Source organism: Atta cephalotes, assembly GCF_000143395.1.
Source record: "Atta cephalotes unplaced genomic scaffold scaffold00032, whole genome shotgun sequence".
NCBI classification, from domain to species: domain Eukaryota; kingdom Metazoa; phylum Arthropoda; class Insecta; order Hymenoptera; family Formicidae; genus Atta; species Atta cephalotes.
The window spans coordinates 952,033-971,955 of NW_012130096.1; the positions used below are offsets into that span (position 1 = coordinate 952,033).

Here is a 19,923-nt window from a genome sequence, read left to right on the forward strand (position 1 = left end):
CTCTCTCTTTCTTCTTTCTTTCTTTCTTTCCGGGTTTGCCTGAGTTTGCCAGGTCTGACGCGTATTACTACTCCTACGCAGCGGACGCACGTCAATCGACAGCGCTGACGCGTTTCCCTCGCGCGTGCCTCCGCATGACGAACTTAGATTAATTTCCGATAGTATCACTGATTTGCATGACAAGAGTTTGACGGTGAATGTCACTATAGTCAGCTTAAGACATCGCTTTAAGATCTTATCGGTCCCTTTTATCAATAACGGAATTTTCAAGGAATTTCATCATTAGCAAGAAGATTGAAAATTAGATTAAAAAACTGCTAAAACAAAAAATGTATTTAACGCGTTGATGAAATTCGTTGTGACGAAGACATTAATTTCATATATTTTTAATATGAATTGCGCACGCAAAAGAATAATTTATTTATTTTTATAAGTCATAAAAATTATTGGAGAGAGATATGAGAAAAACTTACAAAGCTATTAAAAACATAAATGTCAATCTTTATTATCAACACGTTATTAATTCTGATAAAAATTAATTTAATAAAAATACACAAAAGATTATATAAATTATAATAAAAAATCGAGCTATATTTATCATAATAGATCAATGTACCAGTATCAGCAAATTTAACCATTTTAATTAACAATTCCAATTAGTTAATTAAAAAATGTAGATACTTATAATTCTTTAGTAAGAATCACATTGGCGTAGTTTAATTTAATTAATTTGTAATTACAATGCGCTATTAAATGTCGGATTTGACTTCAAACAGAACCATCTGCAAAAGGTATGCATAAGATTCAGCTACGTGTGCACTTCGAAAAGTAAAAATCTACATCGTATATCTACAAGTGAATTCAGCCAATATTTGCTGCTAGGTGCATGGTCTACGATCGATGCAATTACGTATCCGACACTCTCAAGCGTGATATTCGACTAATTACGGAATAAAAGGGAAAGAAAAAGATGAGTTCAGCAGAAAATAGTTGCCACTCCTACCTGCAGGTTCTTGAAATGATGAGAGCCGCAAAGCGAGCTCAGGAATCTGCTCAAAGCGCATTTCCGCGTGTGCTGAGTAATCCCTACATTCGTTGCAGCTTCCGTCACAGATTCTCTTCCGGTTATCGGTGCTACACCGATTTCCGATCCTCTAGCCATCTGCGAACAGACCGACGAGATTCTTTGAAGAATATCGTATAGAATATTGCGTCGTAAAATGTATTCATTTTCGAAACGCAGACTACAATAAAAATTATTCTTAATTTTATATATAATGTCTTTAATTTTATATAATAAATTAGAAACATATATTACACAATAACGTCTACATAAATTTATACCGAAATTTTATTTAGGCACTAAAGGTCTAGCTTAGATTTAAGACTTTAGTTATAGCTGTATTCACATTTGAGTTATGACAATTTTGATATGTTTTTAAAATCATCTTTGTATTTTAAAGTTTGTCGATGATTTTTTATAAAATTAATTTATTTTTGAAAATTAATAGTATAATGTTTACTTAACTCTTTCATGATAATAACTTAAAAATTACGTTTTTAGTTGTGTTATTTTTGAAATAAGGGATATCGTGATTCTGTTAATTTCAAATTCTTGAATAAAATATTATTCTTCATAAACAAGACACAAATAATTCTCAAACTATTAATCATTAAAAGTAAGGTTTTTTTTATTAGGAATTAAATTCTGAAAATAGAAAGATACTTGAATGTCACTTTATAAGTACAAAATATGCGTCGATAAATGTTAATCACGGACTTTTACTTGCAAATATATCGGAAACGAGTATATTTGAAGCTAATAAAAGATGATGATGCAAATATTATCACGTTACGTCGTTCATGTTTCGATTAATTTCAGGATACCCGGTAGTATCGTTACGTCACGATTCGTCGCACAAACAGTACAGTACATGGTGCATAAATGTGATTTAACGAAAGGCACACACTACAGTCGACGGACGTGTTTGCTGGTGTTTGTCCGTAATACGATAATCGCCTACCCCAGTACGATTGTTTGTACATACGTTGGCCGCGAGCAGTTTCCGTAGCAATAATTCCTGTTCCAAGAGAGATCATGAAACATGCGAAATACATGAAACGTGTAGCCGTGTGAGCGGAAAATTATTACGATTTGTTTATTCATCCCGTTTACTACGATATCGCGATTTTTTTCTATCAGACGCCTTAATGTATTTACGAGGATTGCACCGTTCATTTTCGACGCGCAAAATCATAATTTTGATGAAGACAACTCGGTCAGTTCATGAATTACGGCATGATGAATAACAAAAATTTCGTCCGCAAATTCAATATAGCAATGCGAATGAAAAAGATCTGTTCGCGTTGCTTGAAATCATCAAAAATTATTGCATTTAAAACGGGATAAACATTTAATATTTGAGTGCTGAAGAGAAAGGAAAAAAATGCTAATATACGTGCAAAAAGTGCATGCAACGCAGACAGATCTAATGTGACTAAAAAGTCAAATGAGTTTCATATCGACAGAGAGTCGGACTTTATTGATAAAGTTCAATATCGGAATGCACGAAGTCGCGCCTCCACCTTGAAAATTGAGCGGCTGCATCAAAGAGAAAGAGATCTGACAAAGTGGTTTTGTCTTTCCGCACAGTTTCTCGTTTCCTCATTTTACTCAGTGATTTCATACACCTTCTGCTAGAGACTCGGTCGCGGTAATGGAGAAACGTGATGCGCGTGTGCACCACATGGACGTATCACTCATATACGGTCACGTATACAAGCAGTTGTTAATGTACTCTTTCTCGCAGATGTTTCGACATTTTACCCGGTCATTCGATAACGACGCAACGTTCTCCAATTTCAAAAGTTATATTATCCATGGATAATAATAACTTGTCGGAGAATTTACTGAAATACCGAAATTGTAGTAAAACATATAACTCTACTTTTTCAATTTAAATTCATCGCTTATAGCAATTAATTAAATTATTAATCTTACGCAAATTGCGAGTATCATCTTTTTCTTCAATTCAATTAATTTTATTGAAATTAATAATCATTTTGTATGAACTTCGAAAAAAATGTTTCTATCTTAAAACAGAAATCTATATTACATTTTTTGATGATATAATATAAATCTGCGGATAGCAAATAAAATTTAAAATGAATGTTGAGAAAGTACACGTAAATATATATTTATATAAACCCTGTAAGAGTAATACATTTTTACAACATTCACTTTAAAATTAAATTTGAAATAAATTTGAGGTTAATGGAAAATTAATGATTCATTCAAAATTAATGAATTCAAGATCTGTACATTAATTACACAACTGAAGATGGAAATGTATGTAGTATTGAACAATGAAATAAAAAACCTGAAAAAGTTACATCGATATAAATACATTGATATAGAATAATAATAGATTCTTTACTTTCAAAACATTTTTGAGCAAAATCAATTAAAAAAATGAATTTTTTTATGACAAAATGATGTTCCTCAGAAGGTTGTTGTCTCCAATATAATAATAAATAATTATCTATATTGAATATTAATATCTATTAGCTATTGTCGCTTGCTAATTATAAATATTCATTTGACATTATTCAATAATTAAAAAAAATTAATTAGCGCTATGAGACACTTGCTACTTAATGAATAACATAAAGTGTATAAAATTATAAAATTAATCCGACCTACTCATTTATTTCTTACAAAATTCAAGTAGTTTTCTAAAAAGTGTACACTACAAAATTCCAGTAGATTTTTTAAAAAAGTGTACACTGCAATTCTTATCATACCAATTTAATAGTATAATTTATAATTTTATTTCAGTGCTATGCTAATTATTATTTAGCGATTAAATCATCATAAAATTATAGCATTAAATAGTATAAAGTAATTTTTATCCTCTGACATTTCCTCTGATGTTCAAAAATGTTCTTCATACTTCTAACTTTTTGTATAGCTATATTATTTTACATTAAACTTGAAGAATAAAATTTATTCGGCCATAATCGGACATTTATTATAGATATATTTATCCATGATAATGCATTTTATAAAAAGCTAAAACTCACCGTGATAATGGAGGGACGCGGCGCGCCGGTGAAGTGTTCGATGACCTCCCAATTGGATTTCTTGATAGGCGGAGTGTGCGGCGTTCTCGGTGTATTAGGGGTGTGTGGTTGTGAGGATGGTGTAGAGGCTTTGGAACCCGACGTATTAAACAGCAATTCAACGCGAGGTTTACTGCCGTCATGACTGCTGCTAACATGTTGCCTGAGGCTTGCCCATCTCCTGGTGGACCTGGGGGCTCCGCTTATTCTGTGCCCGATTTCGCCCTGGTGGAAAAGGTCACAGTCATTCAGTTGACAAAATTATGCTCTCCATGATTAATTAATCATGAAATTTCTCTAAAAATTATATTTGTAATTTCATGTCTTCTTTTATTTGAAAATAACAAACAAAGAATTCTAAATCTCTTCTAAATCTCTTATCTTACTTATAATCAAAACATGATTTTTATAATATTTCATTTTCTTGAAAAAACAGTTATCTATTGTATCTGTTATTATAAGGTATCAATAACTTATGAATTATTTCTATACAGCAGCTAAAATATAGATGTTTTTTTTTTAAAGTAGATAAAAACGTAGTGCGTAATTAATTTGTTGTAATGACTGTAGCCTATATAAATAATTTGCATATGAATTTATATGTAAATAACATTTTTTATTGACATTTTTAAATACATAAAATATTTTTGTGTACTTTACTTAAAATATAATCAACTATATTTATCATACTTTACTTAATGTCTAATAATAAGCTAATGTCTAATAATAAGTTTAACGAAAAATTGATAGAAAAATAATTATTCTGATGCCATTTAATTTAGATATAATTTCTCTGTTTTAGAGAAAGATATTTTAAGACATTTTTAATTTCAGAAGAGTATCACAGAGACGCTATTATTTATGTCGCCTTAGGCATCGAAAGTATCTACTTGGTTCTGTTCAAAGGTAAAACATCCCAAGCAACGTCAAAAGAAAGTCGACACCCGTTACGTAAATTTTCGTAACTTTGCGCGGAAATTGCAGTATGAAGAGAACGTGTGAGCCACGTTTTTGCACTACAATATATGAAAAAACTACGTCAAAATTCATTCAAAATCTTCTAACTTCAGCACGTCGCTCGTCTCGTCTTCATGTATCCGCGAGATTACAAAATATCTTTAAAACATATATTTAGAACGTAAATACCACGATGTATCTAAGATCATCTTTCTGCATCCAGGATTACAAAAATATCTTCACAACGTACAAGCTACTCAGGACGTAATAAATATAATAATATACGTATTGCGTTGCAATATTAAAGAACGTTGTTGCAACAAGGTATGACTTCCCTTGAAGCAAAATTTTCGCGAAAAAAAGAAGTCAAATAAACTTGAAGTTTCTCGAGAAACTCATGTTCTTAAAACGGAAATGCGACAAAACCGGACGGCGGTATATACTCTAAACCGGAAGACTCGGAAGTGACATTGTTGGCAAGTGACTTGTTACGTGGTGTTACGTAAACCGCACGTCAGCTGTCAGAAATTTCGTTCTAGTTATCGTCCAATATACGCGCGTTTGCTCCGTTGCGCGTTGTCGTGGTCCACCGTGAAAATGCGACACGAGTTGTCGATGCAGAAAACGGTAAGCGGAGATCGCTTTTTTCAGGATCAATGAACGTGACATCCCCGAAATGGATCTGCGGGAACGAGAACTGAAACTGAAATTGTGACCGTAATAAATAAGCCGCATTGCTCTCGTTTCACATGTTTACTCGTGTCTTTCTCTCGCGGAACGAAGCACTTCACTCCGTTTTCAATACGGTCTCTCGATGCCACGTTTTGCGCAGTCATCCATATATCTGCATGCAGCCGGGAACAAGAGCATGCGAGAGAGTCCTCGTATGTCGTATGCAGCCATTATTGTGCGCAGTCTTGCGTAAATACTCATGATTGTCGCCTTATTATAGCGCATAAACGACCGAGAGTAGATTCGCGTTAAATTATTCGTAACACATTTAATACGACAAGGAAGTGACTCTGTACTTCTAATTTAGTTAATATTCTATGTGTTAAACATTAAATTAGAATTTGATCGCTCCATTAAATTTTGTAGGCCCTTATAAAAGTAAAAACTCGAGTATTAATTTTAGGGTTGACAAAGACTAATGTTTTTTTTTTGTGAGTACAAATTAGTTCGGTCCGTTTCCCTAAAGATTGCTCTAACTGTTGTGAATGGTTCATAGGGACAGTAAACATCTACTAATACTAATAATATTCAGTTTATATCACTTTGAGTTTCATAACAAAAACCTTGATTTTTACTGTGTTTGAAATGTTGAATTTTGTGTTAACCTAGCAGCATTTGAGAGATTTTGATTTTCTGCTTTAATTGGAAGAAAAGTGCGGCTGAAGCCCATCGAATGCTTGTCGAAGTTTATGGTGACACTGCTCCAACTGGTAAATCATGTAGGGAATGGTTTCGACGTTTCAAGGATGGAGATTTCAGCGTTGAAGACAAGCTCTGGACAGCCAAAAAAATTCGAAGACAAAGAATTGAGACATTACTCGAAGAAGATCAGAGACAAACGCAAGAGGAGAATGCAAGAACGCTTGCAGAATCTTGCATTGGGGATAACAAGCCGTTTTTGTACGATTGATTGGGAATGATTCAAAAACAAAGAAATTGAGTGCCTATGAACTGAAATCGAGAGATGTTGAAAGGCGATTCAAAGATAACAGAGAAAAGGTTTTTTGCATCGGATTGTGACTAGAGATGTGGATATTCTACGACAACCCCAAGAAGAAAAAATACTACGCTAAGCCAGATCAATCGTTGCCTCAACATCAACACCGAACATTCATGATTCAAAGATCATGCTCTGTATCTGATGGGACCAAAAGGATCTTGTTTACTATGAGCTGCTGAAACCTGGCGATTCCATTACGGGCGATCGGTATCGGCTACAATTGATTCGTTTGAGTGTATTGCGAGAAAAACGGCCGGAATACGAGCAAAGACATAAAGTTATTCTTCTTCATGACAACGCTCGACCTCATGTCGCTAAAGTCGTAAAAAAATATTTGGAAACGCTCTAATGGGATGTTTTACCGCACCCACCGTATTTTCTGGACATTGCTCCTTCTGATTACTGGTTGTTCTGAAGGATGCAGCAAGTCATCGATTCACTTCTTTCGCAGAAATCGAAAATTGGCTCCAAAATTGGATCGCCTTCAAAGACGAATCATTTTTTCGAGATGGAATTCGAAAATTGCCTGAGAGATGGAAAAAAGTAGTAGGCAGCGATGGACAATATACTTTAATTGATCTATTCATTCATTTTGTTTTGGAATAAAAAAACGGACCGAACTAATTTGTACTCCCAATATAAATCATGTTTTTTCTTAAATGTTTTTATGCTTTAAACAGTATTATAAAAAAATATGTTTAAAACATATTAAAAACATCAATTAAGTATATTTTAAACTGTTTTTTTACTCTGATTTTACAAGAGGACACAATCAAATGAATCTCTCCGGTTTAAATGAGCTTTTAGTATGTTGTTCTACGAACAAAAATAGAAGATACGTATTTTTTATACCTGCTAAGTCGCACGTTAAGGGGGTGAAATCCTCCCTTGAAAAAAATTGTTTTTCTTTCAGATTATCGCCAAAACTGTAAGAAATAGAAAAAAAATTTCAGAATGAAAATTGAATGGATTCAAGAGTATTTTAGAACTACAAAAAATATATTTTTTAATTATTTATTAATAATAAAATTATTTATTTATAAAGATAAAAATTTTTTTTATTGTAGTTCTAAAGTACTCTTAATGCCATTTAATTTTCATTCTGCAAATTTTTTTCTATCTCTTTAGTTTCGAGGATATTCAATCTGAAACCAATTTTTTTCTTTCAGAGGAAGATTTCACTCCCTTAACATGCGACTCAACTATCTATAAAAAAAAATACGAGTCTCCTATTTTTATCCATAGAACAACTTATTAAAAACTCATTTAAATCGGAAAGATTCACTTGGTTGTGTTCCCTTGTTAGTGAAACTTTATCATACATGATGTTGCGGATTCTTAATATTTGAAACAGTTTAAGGTCTGTAATATAAAATGTCTCTATTTGTATTTAATATTTAATTTTTATTTAGTATTTAATATTTTGATCATGTTTCGCATTATAATACAACTTTTATTGATCTGGAGAGAATTTAATATTTCTTAACTTTAAGTTAATAGAAATTTGAAATTAAAAAAATGAAAAAAATTGTATATTCAATAATAATAAAAAATACTCATTGCTAGAAAAAATTCTTTCTTTTCTCTTTTTTTATCACAAATCAATGTCATATTTTCCAGAGCAACTCTGAGATATTGAAACAGAAAGAGGGGGAAAAATGAAAGGAAAGAATGAAATAGAGGCTCAGGCTTTTTCGTGGAAAAACAAACTAATACGACGTTGACGTCCTTTGCGAATCCTCTCATGTTGAGGGATTCGTGAGGGAATTTCATTGAAGACATCCCCATGTATGCTTTCTTCGGGCCAGGGTCGGATTAAGAACCAGTCGCGAGTATAATGCTCCTTTTCTTATCTATTCATGTAGGTACTATGCGTGCTCGAACATTCTGTAAAGATTTCTTCGAAGCTTTCAATGTCTAGCGAGAACCGTATGTCGCATGTATGTTATACGCAAGTTAATCAAAAGGAATGACTTTGTAAATGTTTCTTCATTAGAAATTTTATTATTTATATAAAATTAAGTCAGATTTAATTATCCCTACGTTAAATTTCGAAGATATATACAAAATTAATTTAGAATATTAGTTTAAATTAAGATAATTAAAAAGTGCTGTTTTATCGTAAAAAGATATGAAATAGTACAATAAAAATAAGAAACAAAAATGGGAATGAAAGAATTGAAGCAATCTTGACATGAAAGTTATTTCGCTATTTTTGGAAAGGCGTGAAGTTACTTTGAAGTAACTAAATCCGTCCCTCTTTTGAGAGTGAAATGTGAGATCTGACTCTCTTCACGTCTACACCTACGTGTCGCGACAATCTTGGTGCGCGTGTTCTCTATTCTTATTTTCACAGTATACTCTCTGAACGCGTTCGCAAACGGTCATGACTTCTCTCGATTTCACGCTCTTTCTCGTGCATCATCCGTGTATCGTCTTGGTGTTCACCAAGCAGTTTTCAGCTCAGCGAACTTTTCAACGGCGGAAACTTTCATGTCGCTGCAGATTCATGCACTTTTCGCGATAACGAGGTCCAGATCGATATAATGCGCTTCTTAACGGTGCTTCGGTATCGCGGTAACACGATATCTAGTTTACTTCGAATAAATAACGATTCTATATTTATACCATTTCAAATTTCTAATTTAAGAAGTTTATGAACATCATAATTTTTTGTAGCATTAATAATGGTTACATGAATAAATAAGAAATTAAATAAATAAGGAGAGAGAGGACTGAGGACGGTCAAGGATAGATTTTAGTGCCTAATGATATTTTTATGTATGCAAGTTCTTAAAATTATAAATTAAAGCTAAAATAATAATATCACAATTAAATTAATCGTTGATTTAATAATGATGCCTCTAATATTTTAAAAAATTGCAAAGAAAATTGAGAAAATTTTTCTGTACAAGGTCTCTTATTTAATTTCTCTTATTTAATTTCTGTAGCATCTTTAATTTTTAGATATCCTATACTTTTCTTAACATGATCAAAGTTCCTAACACAACCAACATTAGAAAAATGCCTATTACGGTTAAAGCTGGATCTTCTTTGCTTTAAATAATTCAATCTTGAATTACTAATACACTGTATATGTACTTGCATATATACTATAATGTAGTCTTTTAAAACTGCACGCCGAATTGTTTTTCCGGATTATAAACGTAATTAAAACTACTTTAGTAATCGCGAATTAAATTGATAAGCAATTTAATAATTTGATACTATCATCAAGCATCATATAAGACATAAAGATGTTAATATGTTAAAACTGTTAATAAATTTATTGCGAAAAATATTACCTCGGCCGGGGTAATATAAAAATATTACCTTGAACTCGGATCTCTTATATTCCGTACGAGCGTCCTAAGTCATTAGACCACCAACGTTTTAATAATATTCTTCGCAATAATCGATCTTTCTTTCAGCTAACATAATTTTGAATTATTTAAAGCAATGAAGAACCAGCTTTGATCATAATAGGCATTTTTCTAAAATTGATTGTGTTTCTCACATATTATGATCTAAAATAAAGATTTTTAACAAAGTTCCTAAGTTATAAACATTCGTATTACTTATTAGAGATAATCCGACTTTTTCTTTCGTCCGTCTTCCATGAATAAAAGAAGTATTTCTATAAGATACACGATTGGCGTTTCATAATCTTTCCCGCCATATAAGCTCATCGATATTTCATACGGTGTGCTCTTTGATATTGCGTGTTGTGAAAATCGTTCTATTATAACTGACGGTATTCCCAGAGCGCAGAGACTCCGATATCGTTCTACTTTTTCGTGAGACGAGCGAATGTCGGAGAGTACACTGATACGTATCACTAGTGTCGCTGATCTTCATGTAATGTTCTGCATTTTATTAAGTTTTCCACAAATACGGAGATCATCGCTGGTCAAACGCTTATTTTGAAAGATTAGAAAAATTGTATTATACTGAAGGTGTAAAAAAGTTGAATATGGTCTAAATATATTGATCTACAAGGACTATGTCGAAAAATAAAAAAAATTTTGCCACAAATCATATGTTTTCTTTGTCAAGCCGAGAACTTTTCAAACTACCCTCGTACGGCTTTAGAATCCCTTTAAATCATAAGCCGAAAGAAGTAAGTAACAATAATTTCTGCCTTTAAACTGTTTTTGCGCAGTCTTTACGGAGAGAATTTTCTTTTAAAATTTACCCTGAAAAAATGGTAATTGTGATACAATACAATATTTTAAAGATTTTTACCATGCACTTTAGTAAAATTGATCGAACTTATTTCATACTTTATTGCAGTTTTATTGACGAATGAGAGAGATTTACATTAAAATTCTTCGAAATGTTACAATGTTATCCCACGACTGTCATTCAGGAAATAAATTCTAAGAAAAAATTCTCTTGGTGTAGGTTTTAACTGTTAGACTTCAGCGAATTGAGCAAAACCCATTCTTACGATCCAAAAGCATAAATTCCGTGACCGATAAATCGTCACTTGCAACTTACGGCTTACAGCCTCTTAAAGCAAGGCTTGTGAATTTAGACTAATCTTAAGGAGGATATATAATAAAACTCATTCGACTAAGCATTTACTTTACGTCTTATATATATTCTAAACTTTTTGGAGCGAACTCTCACTTCAAAAGAGTGAAAATTGCCCCATTTTTTGAAAAGAGTGAAAATTGTCAATCTTTTTCAAGAAGTGAAATATTCTTATTTCTTTCCAAAAATTACTGTATTTTCATTTTTTTGAGATTTCACTCCAAGAAATTTATAGAACAATATTTGATGAATCTTTCTTAAACGTTCTTAATCTTTCTTAAATATACAACGTGCATTTGGTAATTAAATCTTCTTTTCGAATTTACCGTAAATATGAAGGTACGATGTGAAATTATACGTTTAGTATTAATGGAATTACTGAAATGAAATCTCAGAAATATAGTTACGAGGAAGAAGATTAATTAACATTTCTTACATTAATTCTTTTAATCATGGTTTCTATATGAACAAACAAGCATGACGTGGAAGATTGAAATAAAAAAATATAATATATTTTCTTTTCTAAAAATTACTCGCATAATTTCTTTCGTAATTGAGTTGTATCGAATACATATTTTTGCTATTCACATTTTCACTCTGTTCATTAAACGAATAGTATAATTACTTACACAAAGAACTAATTATTCTAGATTATTCTATTGATACTTTATTCCGTATTTTCCCATCATTTAATCATGTTGAGTGTAACGAAGAACATTAATTCTGTTTATTGAATAAAAAGATTGCATTTGATATCATTATCGCAACGGCATGGTATAATTAATTTATATAACAAATTATCCATATCATATAAAAAATATTTTATACACACTTTTATAACGAAAATTGAATAAAAAATGAAATTCGATTGAGAAATGTAGCGATCAAATCAAAAGCAAAAGTTTCTAAATTTCAATTCATATTCACATTTGTTTAATATCTTCGTTTTGAATGATACATCTGTAAAATATATTCTTCATGTTTCGCAATGCTTTTCTAGAAATAATTTAACCAATTCTTGTGAGATTTGCTTTCTTTGAGAAAGAGAATCAATGGTTCATAATCGATTTATGTGCGAAGCGGTTTCGCATGTTCATTACGTAAAAAATTGTGGGTGAAAAATTGTGAGTGAAAATTGTCAACGAGTACTGCTTTTAAATTATTCAACAACAACTTTTCCGTGAATACTTCGTTCATGCTGATTAGTTAGGAAAACTCGCACGAGGATCCAAGAAATGTGACAGACCTCGCAAGCGTGCTTGCTATATTTCATTGTATGTTACCAGAGCCGTGTGCTTCGTGTTTCTTGACGCGTCTAATTCGAAGCGTTTTTTTTCCTCTATTCTAATTCTCTAATGACATGCGCTTTTTCACGCCGCTCATCAACGCGACCAACTTCATTTGTAACGGTCAAGTATTGAACTAAATAAAAGAGATACTTTCCACAGCAAATAACACTTTATTTTTTTTTGTTAAATTAATAATATAAAATCGAATGTTTCTATTTTTAAAAAAGTCATAATTACTTTAATAATTTGGGAATCATATTCTAATGTCAGTAAAAAAGAGGTTAAGAAGTTATAAGAATTTATGAAACTTAAAAATAAACTTTTTTTTTAATATGATTAAAGTTTTATTATACAGAGATACTCATACGATAATTACATATTATAATTATGCAAATTACTTTCTTGTATTTGCTATTTGTAAGTTTTAAATTTTAGCCCTTGAGTAGCTTCGTTTGCACTGTTACTACGTTGTATCCTGAATCGCTAGGAAAGTATTAATTACAACGGTAACGCTGGCGAACGCAGCATGCATATCCATGTGTGGTTAGAAAACGGAATAGTGTTTGCAACTATATATAATTATAATTATTTAGAGAAGAAATTAATATAATTACATGGATTATGTATAATTCTAATTTCTACTGTGAGGTGAAAAACATATTTAAAATAATACGTAATTTTTGCTTATAACGAAAAATGTGTATACAAAAATATATGAATATGTAATGTGCGTACATTTTCGAAATATATAGTTGAATGAAAAATGTTTCTAGAAAATATTCGCTTATAGAACGTCTGAAATTGCATAAATCGAATATACGTTATTCGAATCAAAATTTTGGACAAAAAGCCGAAGAAAAATATCGACCTTATCCATATTTTCCAGATGAAGCACGCATTTGTCACTTCATCAATAAATGATCTCTATGTGATCGGAGAATACACAAAATTACAAAGAGCCCCTTCTGTAAAATGTTCTACTATGTTCCCAATATTCTGTAGAACAATACATTTTCCGAAAAAGAAATGTTGTGGAAAAAGCATAATTACATCTATAAAGTATCATTTATTGTCAACTACTTCATCAGCAATGGTACATAAATATTAAATTTAATTATTTGCAGTTTTATATTCTCCTACGAACAATAAGATAATTAAACATAACGAGCATTACAAAACATAAATGCTATTTGCGCAACATGCTACTTTAATTATACAAGGGGTAATTAAACACCATGTTCCTCGCTTGTTATCTTATCTTAACGTTTCTTCTTTAATTCTCTGTTGACCATTTTATTACATTCTAGATCGCTTCTATTAATCTCTAAATGTAATTTTCTTTTTTCGCATTGTTAATTTTTTGCACTGTATTACATATTTAGTTTAGAATTTATTTTATACGTATATTACGCTTATATATTAATTTAATTAATTCTTCGCGTATTAATTTTTTATACACTGTTATTTATGATGCTTACAATTTATTTTACGTATACGTATAGCTATAGGTACCTATATTTCAAATCGATTGCATTCATTATTGTTCGCTGCAATGAATATCGGTCCATTAATGAGTTACGAAACGTAACCGATTTTTTTCCTCATCGACAAATGGGATCGAGACGCTAAATGGGATTGTGCGGCGTGAAATGCATTCAAGAGCAGATTTCGCCCGAACATGTACACGTGCATACGCCTCGTGGTATTCCGTGTATTCTGCGCATCGCACGCATTGTGCGTACGACAGTTTAGTTACACATGGCGGTGGATTACACACATGCATCAGAGGTGAAATCCGTTTTATTCTGAACTTGCATCTTTCAACTAGATAATACTTGAATATTAAGGCAATACGTGCATTCCTCAACCGCGCGTGGGAGCATTAAATCACGAATGCAATGTGGAATACAGACCTATAAAGAGCAAAACATTAAAACGATAATGCCATCTCGTTGCGAGAACGGCACACGATTATTGGGAAGATGGGTTTCACGTTTGTAAGTGGTCCATAAACGTCGCCTAAATATCTTTAACGTCAGTCGATTTCGAATCGGTCTATCGAGCTCCATTTTTGGCGCATTTTATTTCCGAGCACGGCAAGATTAATATTTTAACATCGCTATATACCGTCGCATTCCATTTAAATTCTCACTATATAATTGTTAGACGATTTTATCTTAACGTCTTTTATTAAAATATATTGGATAAAAAAATCAGGAAATTACTGAAATTAAATAGCTATTATTTACTCTCTAAAACTTGTAAAGTAAATCTCACTCTGAAGAGTGAAATTTCACTCTTAAAGATTGAATGTATCGAGCCATTCATTTTCAAGATTGGCTCAATTTTCACTCTTTAGAATGAGATTTCATTCCAAAGAATTTAAAGAATAATAATAAATAGAATGAAACAAGTTGTAACTATACTCTACAGAAAAATTTATTTTAAGTTTATCAACATAAGAAAAAAAATTAAAGTTAATAAATACATTTGCAGACTTGTAAAAAGAAATATATAGAAAAGTCTAACATTTAATTGGTTACCTGGTTACATTAGGTTCAATATGTTTAGAAAGTCTCGTTATAGATGGTGTTATTTTCATGAAAGAAATTTTCTTGAAGTTCTTTGAAGACGTAAATTAATATTAGAAATTATATGTAATACTCCGTTTGTATTACTTTTTAATACAAGCGAAATTTCACTCTCGAAATTTTATTCTTACTTAATTTTGTTCAGATTTTAATTTTTAAAGATTTCAATATTTGAATTAAAAAACTTAATAATAGAAATAAGTTATAAAGTAACTCTAAATTTTTTCACATTTTTTAAAAACCTAGAACAGTATAAAAATATTGATTTGGACAAGAAACACCTAGATTGCAAATAATGAGACTAATTTGATTGCAAACGGAGAGTTAATGATTTTCAAACGTCACGCTTTCTGTGTCAATTTAAAGTGCTTTCTATCAAGGGATGACAGTGTAATACAGTATAACACACAGTGTAATCATTATCATGTTGTTGTTTGCCAATGTCAAACAAAGATCAAATGATTTACTGTGTTATATTATGTCACTTGTATCTCTTGCTGCAAACCACTCTCAGATCATCACGGTCATTTCGAAAATATATTACTGAATCATGTAATCACTCGAATTGTAGCTGAGTATTTAGCTCGTATTTTAGCTCGTATTTATAATTAATTTTTTTCAAGTTTATATTATATATTGCTTTTACAGTATGTATTAGTAAAAATTACAAGTTTTTTTCTACAGTATCGTATTCAATTTATTTTATTCTGTTTGCTCATTATAGAATAACAATTGGACTATGTTTCAAAATTCATCACCAGTGCTGAAAATTTATATTTACGTTACTATAAAGTTACGTGACTATAAAGTTTTAATACTGGTAAATTTTGAAACATGTAGTTTTAGTTTCAATAATTTCTCGATTGTCAGACTGTATGTCAAACTTTTGGTCCTAATACCGCATTTAGTTGAATAATGCGCACCAGTTATAGCTTGTTGCATGCTAATTCATCTGAATGTAAAAGCATAAGTGTTTTGATTGATGAAATGCTCAGCATATATTCTCTTTACCAAACAATGCAATAAGTTATGCCAAGTGCATATATATATTTTGCTGATCCAACTGTTTATGTATGATAATACAGTATTACTATGCATACGCCTTTATGTATGTCAATTTGCGTATGACAGCCTTTAATGTGCATCGGTTCGTACTGTTGCATTCGAATTCGCTATAGCATTCTGTTCTGCCGTGTATTTTATTTGATCTGTCAAACCATGAATATGTGAAATGAGCTTTTTTATGGTATTTCATTCTCTTTGACAAAGAATTAAAGGATTCCGCAGCTTACAATTTAGGATAACGATTACAGGGTTGCCACAAAATTGAAAATCACGAAAATTAAAAAATTGTCAGAGAAATTGGAAACGGTCAGAGAAATTATAGAAAAAGTCAGGCAATTTTACAAAACTATATAGAAAATTAAATTAAAAACGCAGTGTCGGCAATATTGATGGTAATTACTATGTTAAAAACAAAAATACATAAAATTTTGAAATAGGAATCTATTATTGAAAATCAAGGAAAAAGTCATAGAATTTTAGGTAAAGAATTTATGACAATTCTGAATTATAATGGTTAATGTACACTGTTAAATCTATAGAGTATCAAATTTAACCTAATTTAAGTCGCCACAGCTCCCATTTAATATATCATTATTTTATACTAAAACAGTGGTTAAATTTGAAACTATATAGCGTCAAATTAACACTAGGTTTAACAGTGTACGATTTTGAATTTAAATCGCTCTTAATTTATTAAGTTTGTCAATCATAATGTTTATTTTATCATAATGTTATTATACAATATTACGATGTCATTTTTTTACGGGAGTTGCTACACGGATCGCTTCAAGCGCTTCGAAATGCTGCTGCGAAATGAAAATTATCCAGATGACACTTCTTGAAATGCAGATATCACTTAAGGTGTACGCAACGATAAAACTGAATCGCTTCGCGATCTAATGGGTGTTCGTTGTCTCCTGACGAAACTGAACTCTAATTCTAAACACTCGGAATATTTAGTTGGCACCGTTTACCTCCATTCTCTATCGACGTGTTCCTAACATATGCGTGCAATGTGTATTCCGCGAAGGGTTGATAACACACCACCTGGCACGTTGTTATACTACCAAATATATCACTGTAATGAGAGAGTTATGTCAGCCAGAAATCGATAATTGCCTCCATAACTTTATATTATCGTGGAGAAATTTCGTAACTTTGATGGAGATCACTTTAGAATGAAATTTCATTTCGATAATAATGTTTTCGATATAACAATTGAAAATACCACTGCACTGCAACGTGCGCAATCTAATTTCGATTTGATAGGAAAATAATGCTTCTTCAATCAAAATGAACATACACATATCTCCTCCTCGCTTAGTAAACTAACGAAATATCGGATTTCCAATTCCATATAGAGATCTGTATCTAGTTGTCATTGCAACACACCTCGTTTTAAGGTAGGCGTCAGGTGTATATAGTTTCTGCAAAAAGTGATTGGAATTGGAAATTTATACTTTCCATGAAAAATGAGTGTTCTATGTACACACAAGAAGCAGTTCAATAAGGTCAATATTTAAAATATTCAATAATATAATTTTATAGTTTAAATAAAAATTTTCTCATTTTATATTAATTGTTTTTTAAAAACATATTTACTTTTATTAAAATAATTTTTAATCCAGGTTCTAAATTGTTAGCAAATTTTTGTATTTACACTTAAATATGTAATATAGAAAAAGTCTGTAACTTCTCATAATTTTGTCATTTCATAAAAAAAAAATACGTGTCTATAATATACATTCTTAATGCGAATGTATATTTATTATGCTACATCATCATATATAAAATAATTTTCCGCTTCTGAATAACTATATGCCGGTATTAATATCGATTCGTAAAGTAATAACAATATAAATTTTATTATAAATGTGCATACGTGCAATGATTAAATTATATGTTTATGTCAATCCATATATGTTGAAAGATATATAACGTAACACACTTATGCAATTACGTCGAAATAATGCATACAGATGCATTCGTTTTTTTTTACTTTTTCACAACTACGATATTTCGTGACGATATGTAAAAATATAATTTTTGTGTGCCTAAGCAATGTTATACGATATCGAGCAGCAACGCGACCAACGTTCAGTCTTACCGAGAAACCCGTTTATGAATAATGTATGCAAGAGCATGCATCCCTTGCATGAAACTTGCAGTCTTTACTTTTCTCTTTTATGCGTAATCGCCAGCATATGGCGGCATGGCATACAGTCAAGTAGAAAGCAACTATATAACCGTGATACAAAGAGTTAGGTGATTCAATAATTTTTTCCAGAAATTATAAACTTTCAGAAATTGCAATTTCCAAGAACTAGACTGATTATACCTAACGCGTTTAATTACTGACGCGTTCAATTATACGAAATGTAACAAGGAAAAATAAAATATCTTGTTAATAAATTTAGTTACAGTATGATTTTCTCGTGGAAATTTAATTTCGACATCGCTGACATTTTGAACGACGAAATGTTGAAGGATACGAGATATCGACATGTGTTTTCGATTTAATACATTAATTTCTCTAGTGCACGCTTCGTTTCGTGGAATTCGGTCGCTTTAAAAAAAAAGCTGTGAAAATTGTCGACGAAATGATTACCTCATGAGTCCTACGGCTGCCACGAAGACTGAGCCTGTGGCTCCATTCTCGCTTCGGGAAATCCATGCCGTATTTTTCCGTGTCCACTGATCTTTTGTTTCCAGACACTGGCGAGCCCTCCGGGGCAACGAGATGCGTCGCTATCCGTTACTTCATGTTTCTCCTGCGCAAAAAAAATTCGCTACATCAAAATTCTCTTTCTATTCTGCCATCGCTTTTCATGTCTGCTTCGATCGTGCTTCAAATTAATTAATATTCGATGCGCAACTTAACGTTCGAGGTAATGTCGTTAATAATTCGTGTACCGCCGCGAAGAGCTTTTAGATAGTGGTTCCTGTTAAGCTTTACCGTTGTGTGCAATGTTGCAACGAAATATTCACATGAATCATTTCACTTTATAATATATTTTTTATTAATAGTATTCAAGCGTTTAGCTTAATAAAAAAGTAATGGAGGTATTTAAGATGACGAAATAAGTCTTCAGGCAAATTGTGAAAATGCAAAATGCAATATGGAATGCTAGCTTATTTTCATTAAGTTTTTAGTACTGGCAACAAGCACTGAGTATATACTTCTTTCTAACTTTTACGCGAATTACTTTTATGTTTGTTTCTAGTCTTTTAAGTCTCCTTTCATCCATCTTTAACAGTAGATATTATAATGCTAATATTATTTCGAAGAATAACTTAAAATAGATACTTTAAAAAGATAAATATTCGTCCGTTGCAGAATTAATTAATAATTAAAAGTCTAAATTTCCAATTTAATAAGTACACCGTTAGAAATTTGTGTTAAATTTAACACAATTCGCGTGTCTCAAATGATCCACTCTAATTGATATGTTAATTTAATACAAGATAATATGTTAGAAAATAACATATTTATCTTGTATTAAAGTAACAAATATTATTTAAAAAGAAACTCAGAAAAAGTAACTCAATTTGTAAAGAAACCGTGAAAACGCATTCTTTCTCAATAAAATTAACTTTTATGATATGTTGAATTAACTTTATTCATTCGTTT

The 19,923-nt window shown here is 31.3% G+C and overlaps 1 protein-coding gene across 1 annotated transcript in view; it reads right to left on the reverse strand.

Moving 5' to 3' along the window:
* The window catches only part of LOC105621266 (adenylate cyclase type 6), a 101,526-nt gene extending 82,560 nt beyond the window's left edge, over nt 1-18,966 (reverse strand). The window contains exons 1-3 of the mRNA XM_012202735.1: nt 18,901-18,966; nt 4,084-4,347; nt 1,004-1,162 (exon numbers count right to left, since the gene is read on the reverse strand). Coding sequence (XP_012058125.1) covers nt 1,004-1,162; nt 4,084-4,347; nt 18,901-18,966 — 489 coding nt within the window. The remainder of the gene's footprint in view (nt 1-1,003; nt 1,163-4,083; nt 4,348-18,900) is intronic.
* Between the last annotated feature and the right edge of the window lie 957 nt (nt 18,967-19,923).